Genomic DNA, 12,670 nt, shown 5'->3' on the forward strand with positions numbered 1-12,670 from the left:
TAACTTTTTAAGGGACCTCCACACTGTTTTCCAGAGTGGCTGTACCAACTTGCATTCCCACCAAAAAGGGGCAATTTTTACCTTCTCTGCTTCATTGCCTGGTATGTATCACAGAAAATAATGATAATATTAAGAGTAGCCAACCTTTATTGACCGTTAAGCCATTTCCATGTAATCCCATGAAGTAGGTACTATGGTTATCCACATTTACAGAGCAGACAGTGGAGGTGGAGAGAGGAAGAGTAGTTTACCCAAGGTCATATTTCTTGTAAGTGGTGAAACAAAGATTCAGACCCACATAATCAGAATCCAGCATCAGTGTTCCTAACTGATGTACAATACTGTAGAGAGAAAGCCCATGGAAGTAAGTACCTTTAAAGAAAAAAATGAAGAAAAAGAAACTGAAGTAAAAAAAAAAAAATCAAGACCCAGGAAATCACTGATTTTTAAAACTATACTTACTGAATCCCTTTATCAAATATTAATATACCTATGATGCACCAGGCCCTTTGTCCACATTATCTAATTTAATCCTCTGCGGATCAACAGTGTCCATTTTACAAATGAAGAAACTGTGATTTGAGGAAGTTGTACAGGAGCAGAGGAGCGTGTAATTCCAATTTGAACCCAAAAATGAGAGAGACTTCAAATCTCAAGCTCTTTTCACAAAGCCTCCCTACCTCTACTTTCTTCAAAGCAATCCTTTCCTACTAGGAATAAACTCAAAAAGAGAAAAACTTTGGAATAAAACTCACTACTTAATCAGTTTGGGATCGGAATTTTCTTCTGATTCAGGCACAAAATGGCTCTGACGTCTTAAGTGTCGATCTTAGAAATGGTAGGATTCAAGTGACTTGTTAGAACATAGGCCACAAAAGAAGAACATCAGGAATAAAACTAGTTGGCCTTGATCAAGCAGTGGTAGTGCTCATATTCTCCTGCCTTCCTCACACAGGCTGATACCTTGAATACCACCTTCCACAGAACACAGAGAAGATGGTTAATATGGTCCATTTTCTCACCATTTTCTCTCTCTGGATCCAGCGTAAGCCCACACTGGTATAAAGAAGAAAACTAACAACCTGAAGTAATCAGTAAGACTCTTGCAACTCCGAAGGGAAAGGTGTTATGAGCCTCGGCTGAAAAAATCAGGCCTGACCTCGCATCTATCAGCGCGGCCACTACCAAAAAACCAGAAAATACTAAGTGTTGATGAGGATGTGGTGAAATGGGAGGCCTTGTGCAGTGGCAGTGGGAATGTAAAATGGTGCAGCTGCTGTGGAAAACAGTCTGGTGATTCCTAAAAATATTAAAAATGGAACTCCCATATGCTATGGTAGTTCCACTTCTGGGTATATACTTAAAAGAACAGAAAGCAAGGTCTCAAAGACATATTTGTACAAACGTATTCATACCAGCATTATTCACAATAGCCAAAACGTGGAAGCAACCCCAGTATTCAATGACAGGTAACCGGATAGACACAATGTGGTAGACACATATACTGGAATACTGTTCAGCCTTTGAAAGGAAGGAAACTCTGACACATGGTACAATGTGGAAGAACCTTGAGGACACTCTGCTGGGTGAAATAAGTCAGTCAGAAAAGGACAAATACTGTATGACTCCTCCTATCTAAGGTACCCAGAGTAGTCAAATTCATTGAGACAGAAAATAAAACGGTGGTTGCCAAGGGCTGGGGGAGGGGTGGGGGGAGAGCTGCTTAACAGCAATGGAGTTTCAGTTTTACAAGATGAAAGAAGTCATGGAGATTTGTTGCACATCAGTGTGAATGTATAGTACATAACGCTTCTGAACTGGACACTTAAAAATGGTAAAGACGGTCAGATTTATGTACATGTATGTTTTACCACAATTCAAAAACAAGAACATAGGCTTGCATGTTGGGAAGACTGCATATGAATCCTGGCTCACCTCTCCCACCTTCTAATTTTGTGACTTCAGTTCTTTATTGAGTTACGGATGCTCAGACCCCTTCTCCGTGAAAGAGGAAGAGTAACCGTACCTTCCTCCTCCTAGGGTTAGGAGTCAACGCATGTAAGGTATTTGGCACAGTACTTGGCCTATAATAAGCACTCCGTGAACGCTGGCTTTGGGTCACAGCAGTAGGCATGGGATATTTAGCCAATGGCCAAGTGGGTACTAAGAGAGAAAAAAAATCCCTTGCTGCCTGTTGAGAGGTCACACGAGGTGGCATTTGGTACCTGGGGGAATTTCACAGGGCCCAGAGCTTTTGGCTCACAACCTTGAAAGCTCAGAAACTGTCCTTCACCTACAGAAAAGACCACAAGGACAGGACAAAGGAGACCAATATATAAAATTAGGATGCCAATGTATTAACAGCATCCTTACAGAGGGCTGAATAAATCTATTTTCTTCCTATGGGCAGATATGCATAGGAAGGCAAATTATAATCACAAGGTTGACTGGTAAGCACGGGCACAACAAGGGGAAGTAAATGAATCAAATGTATAACGGTACCAGGTGAAGGTAACTAGCAGCATTCGTTCCCAAATAGGGACGGTCTTCAGAGTTTTGGAACTCCAATGGCCAAAGCATCCTCTCTTCTGGATGCAGGTGTCCAACAGACACCATTGGCTTCTAGACGGTGTTGAGCTCGTGGCTGACCACTCCTCACCTCTGACTGGCCTACTGTTTCTCTGGCTACCTAAATACTTTGAGGTAATTCCGCCTATTTTTCTTTGACTAAAAGATGTTGGGTTTCATACAGGGTAATATTATTCAACTTAGATACTAGAACAATACAGACGCTCATGTATTTTGTTTAAAAGCCTAACAAAAATCATTAAAAACATTCATTGAATTTTTATATACTGCAAGGCAGTAACCGTCAAGATACACTGTCAAGTGAAAAACAGCAAAAGTGTCTACAGTTTATCTCCATGTACATGTATTTGTTTATACTGTTAAAGCAAACCATTGGAAGAATAAGCTGAAAACTAAAACAAACAAAATTCCTTAAATAGGTAAGAGAAGAAACAGGGTGGAGAAGACAGAAGGTGAACTTCTCAGAACATACTTCTGTAGATTTGATTTTGTAAAATATTTTACATAATTTTGAAACAAAATTAAATTTTTAAAATTCCAAAAAATTGAAAACCAAGCGGAACAAATGGTCCTAACAGAGTATATTTATTGGCTGGTATAGCTGTATGGAGAGGAATGATTTCAGCTCACTTTAAAACCACTATCTGCCTGAACATCCCTCAAGGGAAATATCCAGCAACAAAAACAACTGCAAAGCCGCCACCACCACCACAACTAAACTCTGTGCTCAGTAATCGCAGTGCTGGTGATGGCACTGGTACGGTCATTGTTAGAAAATTACGTATTACAGGATAAAGCACGTGAGTGCTTATGTCGGGTGATCGGAGGCTGGAAATTTCAGTGTGGAAGAAAGAAGTTACACGTGTTAAAGCTGGGTGAGGGGTATGTGAAATGATTATACTACTCTCTCTACTTTTGTATTATGCTTGAAATTTGCTATAATGCAAATTTTCCATAACCAAGTTAAAACAAAACAACTCCTCAATCCCAGACTTTGATGATGGCTCTCGGGTAATTTTTCATATTATCAATATTCATATTATCATTTGATAGCAGGCCCTGTTTCCCTGCAGGTTTTCTTCAGGTGACATGACTGGACGGCATAGCAATTTTCGAAGGAAACTTCAACGGTATAAAAGGATCATCACATTGCATGATCATTTCATAGGATATGTTACTAGGATAAGTTTCATAGGATATCATAGGATATGTTACTACAAATTTAGGCTCTATGAGGGAGCATGGCAAAAATATCACTGCTCTCCAACATCTTAAAATTGTGCTTTTTCTCACGGTTCCTATGCCTCTGGCCCCTCCCACTAAATACCCCCTGCCCACACACATGCAACTTTTGCGTGTCCCCACAATTATTTTTACACCGACTTTTGAAGAATTATTAATACACAGATGAAACAATCTCCACCATCCAAGAGGATGCCATCCCACCCAAGGGGATGTTGGAAGTGTAGAAATTTGGCATTATTACATTACAAAATTAAAACTGCTTTTATAAATAGCAAACACTCTTTTCCCCTTGAGAATCATTTTCTTGGAAGAGTGGTTTTTAAACTTGAGCATGCATCAGTATTACCCAGAGAGCTTATAAAGAAAACAGGTTACTGGGCCTTGCTCTTAGAGTTTCTGATCCAGGTCCAGTTTGAAGCCTGAGAATTTGCCTTTATAACAAGTTCCCAGACTTGTTGATGCTGCAAGTCTGGAGACCACACTTGAGAATTATTATCCGAGAACATCTATGAAAACGTTATGTGTCCCTTTCTTCCTCCTAAGAACAAAGCCCCCTGATACTTTCCATATAAAAGTTCATGATCTCCCCTTTCTTTGATTTATATTTATCCCTTTGAACTCCATGATGCCTTCCACTGTTTAATTATTATATAACCTTTTTCTGAAATTAATTATCCTTAAAACAGTACTTATTTAGAAATGTTCCCTATTAGGTTACAGGTGGCATTCTGCTCCCTCCCATCTTCCCTAAAAACAGACTAATTTTGGCTCTTTCTTATCTCCCCCGCCTTCGAATTCTCTATTCCTCTAACCAAACTGAAAAGAAGACAGGAATAATCATAAAAAGATGTTACTATATGCTGTTTCCACTAGCATATAATTTCTTAGAGAACAGTAACTTTTTTTTTTTAAGATTTCATTTATTTATTTGGCAGAGAGAGAGCACAAGCAGGGGAGCAACAGAGGGAGAGGGAGAAGCACTCTCCCTGCTGAGCCTGATGGATGCAGGACTTGATCCCAGGACCCTGGGATCATGACCTGAGCCGAAGGTAGATGCTTAACTGACTGAGCCACCAGGTGCTCCGAGGACAGTAACCTTTCAACTTTACTATTGCTTTCCTTTTCCATCATGTTGTGGGCATTTTCTTATTATTATCTGAAAATAACAAGGCCTGATATCTATTAATATTTATAGGATTCAAAGCACTGCCACAGGGTAGGCAATCAATCCATTTTTGTCAAATAGAATATTTTAATCACAGAATCTCAGAGACAACTGAGGTTCAGGGAACCTAAGCGATATACAGAAGGTCACAAAGTCTGTTACAGCAAATGCCAGAATGCTCTAATCTGGATCTCATGGTGCCCACCCAGCTTGTGCTTCTTCCCTCAGTCTATTCTACCTCTCACCAGTTTTATCAGAAGATGCCAACAGGGCCTAAAGTGAGACAAAATGACTCTAAAGTAGCATCGGTCTAAATACTTATAGAAGAACCATAAAATTCTCAGTGAGGGTAAATGTATTTACTATGGACAATAATCTTTTAACACCACATTTTGCTTTAGATGCTTTGACCTTTTCAGACTTCTTTACAAAGTGTACAGGGGAGGTCACCATTCTAGAAAAACTAAGGAAAAGCCTACAAAATGCAGAGACACATTCCCAAGGGATGGGTCCTCTGGCCCTGAACAGATGATCGTAATACAGAAATCCACCCCCCCTCGCTTAGCCCCATATAGCGTGTACTGCATGATGAGGGCTAAAGCAACGAACACAACAACAATTGCTAGTACCAGGTCATCTTCAGAGCTTGCTCTTTCTAGATGCAACCAGATTTACGGGGAAGGGGAAACAACCCCTTGGTAGCTGTTTACATGTTCCAGGAATAGTATCCGGTGGCTTACATATACTACCAGATGGACTCCTGTCAACGACCCTGTGAGCTAGACATTAGTTTTAAGCTCAGGAGTTGCATGGCGAGGGTAAATTGGCAAGTCCAGATGCAACTCAGATCTGTCAGACCCCAGGGTCATGCTTCATCCATGAAGGAAGTAAGCTGGTCTTTTCCACTCAAGACTTCCAGTATTTTTGTCAGTGCTCAAAGACCTCAAAGTGTCTGAAACATGATTACAACCTCTACCATCCACTGCTCCACTCTATAAAAATGGAAGCTGTTCTCTTCCTGCTTAATTTATTTTGGCTTGTATCATCAGCAAAAACATTGCTAACCAAAGGACAAATTCATTGAAGAAGGCTTTTCGACCCTGAGCTTGGCATATCTTTAAGAGCTGACAAGTGATGAAGTGTAAAGCTAAGCTCAGTAATGCAGAGGAAGTCACAAATGGTGATGGAAGACTTGCCTGATTTTCACTTGATGCAAAAATCCGAATCGACAGTCCTAACCCTTTGGCCTCATGCGTGTGGCCATGCCTCTTCCTAGAAACCGGGGAGGACCAGCCCACAAGTGACCTCCTCATTTCAACCAGTTGCTGGGACAGCCCGGCGCGGAAAAGGGCTGCTGGTAGAACAGATGACAACATGTTTTCCAGGTTGGAGGGAGGGAGGAAGGGGGAGGGGAAAAGGCTGCCACCCCAGAATTTAAGCAGCGCTGCCCCTGTAGCAAGTAACAGGATAGTCAAGGAATTAACAAAAGGGTATTACTTTTCTTTGTTGAGGATAATGTTTCAAAATACTATCCTTTCCAATAGACGTGCATTGAAGGAATGAAATCTGTGAAATGATCGTTTGCCCACTACTGCCATTTGCTGTGAAATCCTTTTCACTGTGGTGGCTTAAAGTCAACCTTATAGGGGCGCCTGGGTGGCACAGCGGTTAAGCGTCTGCCTTCGGCTCAGGGCGTGATCCTGGCGTCATGGGATCGAGCCCCACATCAGGCTCCTCTGCTGTGAGCCTGCTTCTTCCTCTCCCACTCCCCCTGCTTGTGTTCCCTCTCTCGCTGGCTGTCTCTATCTCTGTCAAATAAATAAAATCTTAAAAAAAAAAATAAAGTCAACCTTATAATACACACTCTGTAGAAAAACAAACAACAGCAACAACAAGCCAACTTCCTTTAAAAATTTCGAAGTATTAGCTAACACATCAGAAGTCAAATCTCTAAGCAACAGAATTTAAATTCTGGAATCTATGGTTCCTTCCTGGTCATCCATCCCAAACCCCAAGGATTTTTTTTTTTTAAACAACAGCAACCATGAATGGGTATGCTTATCAAGTATTAGAGTTCACTCCTGGTTGAGCGGGATGACACACAGTTGGCAGGGCCTTGACAAAGGCTAGCCTGCGTCACCCCATTATCAGTCAGATGGCTGTGCCCGCAGATCCTTCACACGCACCTGTCAGGCTCATGAGAGGCGTCACTCATGTTTGGACACCAGAGTCCATCACCACAGTAAGTGAGAATATAGATAACAGGACCCTCTTTGTCACTATGCCCGACGCTTAATTAACATGCCCTGGCAATTTATTTTGAGGGGAAAGATAATACATATATTCAAACAATCATGGAACTGGATGGCCAGATAAATATCGCTTCTCATTTTTCCGTATGTGAAGTCATTGCTGCCGACTTTTTTTGGAGCGCTTAACAACTGTGTTGGAGAAAGGACATCAAATGATGCTTAGAAATGTGATACACATTTTCATTTCACACCCCATCAGCTTTTACAACTGTAGCTCAATGAAATGTAAGAGAGAGATTGGCAAACAGCCATATTTACAACAAGGTATAAAAGAGGGGTCAGGTTACTTTTTTATAGAAAGGAAAAAAAAATTGTTTAATTTTCACTCCACATGACTAAAGCAGATATTCAACGAACACCCTGGAGAAAGGCACCCTCACCACACACACTGACACGCTTTAGTGCCTGTCTAACCGTAGGCTTTTACTGTATTACCAACAGCTTTGTAAAGCAAGAAAACCTTCCTCTCCTCACCCCCTTCCACTCGGGATCTCCTGACACAGAAACACACTGGATCAGATGGTCTTCAGTGTTCCATCTTCCCCCTGAAAATAATGCCTTTTGCCCTCCGCGTCTGGCCTAGAAGCAGCAATGGCTTATGCCCTCTACAGGCCGAGAAGCAAAGCTGAAGGCGTCCGCAAACACGCATCTTTCTAATCCAGATTTCAATCTGTCCGGAAGGAGTAAAGCCTCATGCATACATAGAAAGGGGACTATAAACGATAACAGAAACATGGGCTGGGATCTCTGTGCTTCTACAGCTGCTGTTTACCAGCAAGATAGAGAGGAAAGCGTCTTTTACTCACCTCCGTTAAACCTGAGACTTCTCCCTTTGCTAATGGTTTGTTGATGGACGGTGTGTATACTTTGGCATCTGACACTGGCTGCCCTTTCATAAAATGTTTGCCTGATTCATAAATGTCCACTTCGATCATTTTCCCCATGAATGTGGGGTTCTTTGGCACTAAAACCTTTAAAGAAAATTTCAGAAGGCTTAATTAAAAAAAAATAAACTTTCAATTTTAGAACACAGTTTTAAATTATAGAACTACTGCAAAGAAAGGAGAGGATTCCTGGATACCTCATACCTGGTTTTCCTATTATGACTATCCTACCACGAGTACAATACATTTGTCACAATGAATGAACCAACACTCGTGTATTACTATTCATCGACATCCATCCTTTATTCAGACTTCCCCAGTTGCCCCCAAATATCTTTCCTTCTGTCCTGAGATCCTATCCTGGGTAGGCTCCATCTTCCAGCTGCTCAAGGATCTGGAGATCTTGTAGGCAAGGAAGGCATTTGTGGGAGGAGCTCCCAGGCTGGAGACAATGCTCTTTCATTGCAGGACGCCTGCTGTCCTAAGGCATGTGGCAGGCAGACCCCAGAGAGCCCCCAGCAATCAGCCAGTCACTTTTGGACAGGCCTTTGATATTCTGCTCCTGGCTGTCCCATGCAATGAAGAAAGCTGAGACAACACTGATGAAAGCCTTATACTTTTAATACCTGCCAAGTCAGCTGTCAGAATAATGGTTTGAGTAGACACTTCCAATAAAGGCCTGCATGTTTGTGTATATGAGCATGCGTGTGTGCGTGTGCGCACATGCGTGTGTAAGCGTGGGCTTGTGCTTGGGGCGGGGGGGAGGGAGGAGGAAGAATATTTAAAAGTGACCTTTTTCATGGCCCAAATGTTGGTGTTTGGAGCTAAATGACTAACCAACAGTCCCGTTCGCTTCTTTCGCCCTGTTATGAAATGCGTACGTTTGTCACGTCCACCTCCACACGGGCTCGGCGGCTCCGAAGGCTACTTGGGCTAGTTCACAGGAAACTGTCAGACGCTCTCTCTCCACTCGAGATTTCTGATAAAAGCACTTGTTTACCTCGAGCAAATGGCCCCCTCCTCGGGGACCCGGGGGACGTTTGCAGGCCGTGTGTCTCCCTCACGCTTCTGTTTCAGCGCCTCAGCCGCTGGCCAGTCTTGTCAAGTTAGGATCCAAAACAAACAGACTAATTCCAATCCAGTGATACTTTGATATCTAGATACAATCTTCACTTCTGGAGCTCATCTCATTTAGAAAAATCATCCCTCTGAAATCTTTGATGGGCTTTGTCGTAGAGACAAACAAGTCGGATGCGAGCCAGGGCTCCACAGCCGATTTCTCTGGGAGGTGAAGCCGGATCTTGGTCTTTCGGAGTTTGATTTTTTTATGACCACGGAGTCCACGGCCTCATCAAAGTATAGGAGAAAGGTCACCTGGGTGGTGAATTACTCACAGCAAGCACATGAACTAAAAGAGCTTTAGTATCAGAATATGAAAGCCCTTTTAAATCAGTTTTTATAAAACAAGAAAATCTCTAGAGTAAACTGTCCCTGGGAGATGTGGTACTATTCTGGGGGAAAATAACTCTCCTTGATCTGCTGCCTTGATCTGAATGAAGGGCTCAGTGTTTTTTTCCCCCTCCAGTTTTAATAATTGGAAAAAGCCCGACTGCTTTAAATTGGAGGAAACAGCTAATGAGGCATGCCATTGCCTTTAAAATGAAGGGGAAAAAAGTTCCCCGCTGAGGCAGAAACCCAGATGGCAGAGAAAAGAGAGGGAAGAGGCGACCAAAATACAATCGAGTTCCTCCCCAGGGCTGAGCAAGTTGGCTTGAATAGGAAAATGGCTCTCTAGAGCCAACTAATGAGATGGAAAATGGGGAAGGAACTCAGCTCCGGCATGGAATGTTGGGAACCCTTCCTTAGCTGTAGTTTCTGCTGGGTACGGAATAGGGCATGTTTAGTCTGGGCCTTGAGAAGTTCTTCCCACATTTCCTGAGGACCCCAGGGCCCGGTTTTGGGATTATTCCCCAGGGAGCATCTGTGCGGGAAGTCTCTCCAGCTCTCTGACATGAGCGGGGGGCTTCCCTTGCCCTCCCCTACCCTGACTTGCCCACACTGGCCTAAAGAGGCTTCCCAAGCTCTAATTTCAGCCATGATCCACAGAAAAATAATTTCACTTTTCATTTGATGAGAAAGGAACAAAAAAGCAGGAAAACACATTTGGTATTAAGAGACACTAACGGAGTCCAGAAGTGACCGACGAAATCCCTATGGCCATGGGAGAGTTCCTGTGGAGGAAGGGACAGCCTATCTCTTCCAGGGCCTTTTCCAGGGCTACTGCCCCTGGAGGAAGCCCTCTGTTTTCTTCAGTGGCTTCTGAACTGCTCCCCTACCTGGGGAGAATCCCAAATGTTGAAAGAGAAGCCGGGCTGGCCAGTGGTGTGGCAAGGCAGGCCAGCTGATAAGGGAGGGCAAGGCAGCTGGTGAGCGCGGGGCCCTTTGCGCCGGCCCATGAATTAGACTCTCAGAGTGAAGCCGTTTCGATCCTCATGATGGTCTCCAGAGTTGGCCACATGGTTTGGGTTGAATTCATGGAATAGACTCTTTTCCCTTTGTCCCCAGCATTCTTATCAAGGTGGAAGTTGAAAAAAAAAAAATCCAACAAAACAAAACTAAAAAAACAACCGACAGGCCGACCACCTGAGCGAACGCCGGGACAGTGAGAGGAAATCCCCGCCCTTCCACACCAATGTCGCAGACATCCTTCCTGTCCCTGGACAGGACTTTCCCCTCTCCTCGGCCAGGCTGTGGGCATTCTGGCAGCGATAACTACCTGTTCTAAACTCCCAAAGCCTCAGGCTGGTCCCGGCACAGATCAGTGAGGACTAACACACACTTACTCCCTTGTATTGGATGTTTGGTAGACTAAGCCACCGAGATAAGCCCCCTGTCCGTCTAGCTGGCTCGACGCTATAAAACAGCCTTGCTATGACAAGACTCTACAACCTTCCCCTCCTTCAAGTTCCTTTTGCTTAAAGTGATTTACTTCACAGCCCTTTCTCACTTCAGAGAAAGTGTAAGAACGAGGAAGTGTCTCTCACCTGCTCGTAGAATCGATTGTGGGCAACATAAAACTTGGAATCAAAAGATTCTTCTGTCACTAACACTTGTTGTCTTTCGCCAATCTGTGGAGAGAAGGGGAGAAAAAAGGAAAGATAAGGGCAAACACCTAAGAATCCAAAACAAAATGCTAACCCAAAGAGTTCTGGATCAGTCAGCAGTGTCCTCTTGGATTTAAATTAGACTCTCGATTGCTAGTTACTGAGCAGCTAATATAAGAACCACTAATTCAAATTTCCCGAAAAACATTATTATCTATGCACTAATATAAAACGAGCATAGCATGAAATCTTATTTTCTTACATAACTGTGAAACAAAACTTCTCTTCCTCCTTCAACGTAAGTAAGATAATTAAGGCTTCTAAGACATACAAAAATCTTCTAAGTATCACTTGGTTTCTTGAAGCAACGTTGCAAAACAAGCCAGAACAAGCTGCTTCTAATCCAAATTCATGAAAATATTTTGGCAATAGGAAAGAGGAGTAATAAACATTAATTTGAGTTTTGAGGGATGTAACACTAAAGAAAATGCCTCAAAAACTAGTCATTAAGTCCTTGCATCTAAACATTTCACACGTTGCATATAACTCTGAAATTACTGATTAATTCCCATAGCTACTTACTTACTATCTACACTTACTCTCTCATAAGCAACTGTTTCTTCTTTGTGGCAGCCATGACCCCGTATTCATTTTTTTTTTTTTTTAAGAGGAAAGACAGCAAAGATACAGGACTGCTAATTCTCTACAGGATTGATCTAGGTTTATGATCTAAGTGTGCATCTTTAATAACCAAGAAGTTTAAATCAACCAAAACACTGGTTAAAGAAATGTGACTAGTCGAAAAAATTCTACCATTTCTAAGTTTTGTCCACGGTGAAATGCAACATTTAAAGTACCAATTACTTCTTTTTAACAAGGTTGTCAAAATGTCTGATGTAGTAGCAACTAGCTGTACTGAATGATTGCGCCTAGAATTATTTTTGCCTTTGCTACTTGATAAATACAACTCTGGGTATTAAAGCACAGTGACAAGAAGATTTCAAAAAAGTAGTCCCTATATCATATATAGGGACCTGTCACCATGTTCGGGCAGTTAGCATTTAGGAAACGTAAACACAGCTGCACTTAACAGACCACCTAACAATTAAAAACAAAACAACACCAAACTCCCCGCTCCATCATACGATGCCAATACCTAAACACACCATAATTTACTATCTTTTTTACTATCTTGTTCAAAACGTAGCCCCCTTAGCCAAAGGTTGTAAGGTCTCTAGGATGATACTTATCAAAGACTTTCTTCACTACCTGAAAACTAATGAACGTTCCTGCAACATTCATCCCTTTTAAAAATCGAGTAGCAACCAAAGAAAGTCTCCCCAACTTCTCCTCTGAACGGGAACGACTCTG

The 12,670-nt window shown here is 42.4% G+C and overlaps 1 protein-coding gene across 4 annotated transcripts in view; it reads right to left on the reverse strand.

The window, feature by feature from the left end:
- CDKAL1 (CDK5 regulatory subunit associated protein 1 like 1) overlaps positions 1–12,670 on the reverse strand; it is a 623,544-nt gene that overhangs the window by 20,360 nt on the left and 590,514 nt on the right. For 3 of the 4 annotated variants that reach the window (XM_034660262.1, XM_034660260.1, XM_034660263.1), the window contains 2 exons: positions 11,240–11,323; positions 8,118–8,282 (listed from right to left, as the gene is read on the reverse strand). In XM_034660262.1, the coding sequence (XP_034516153.1) occupies positions 8,118–8,282; positions 11,240–11,323 (249 nt within the window). Of the gene's footprint in view, positions 1–6,844; positions 7,441–8,117; positions 8,283–11,239; positions 11,324–12,670 lie in introns of those variants that run through there. The other variant, XM_034660261.1, reaches the window with a different exon arrangement.

Source organism: Ailuropoda melanoleuca, chromosome 5, assembly GCF_002007445.2.
Source record: "Ailuropoda melanoleuca isolate Jingjing chromosome 5, ASM200744v2, whole genome shotgun sequence".
Lineage (NCBI taxonomy): Eukaryota > Metazoa > Chordata > Mammalia > Carnivora > Ursidae > Ailuropoda > Ailuropoda melanoleuca.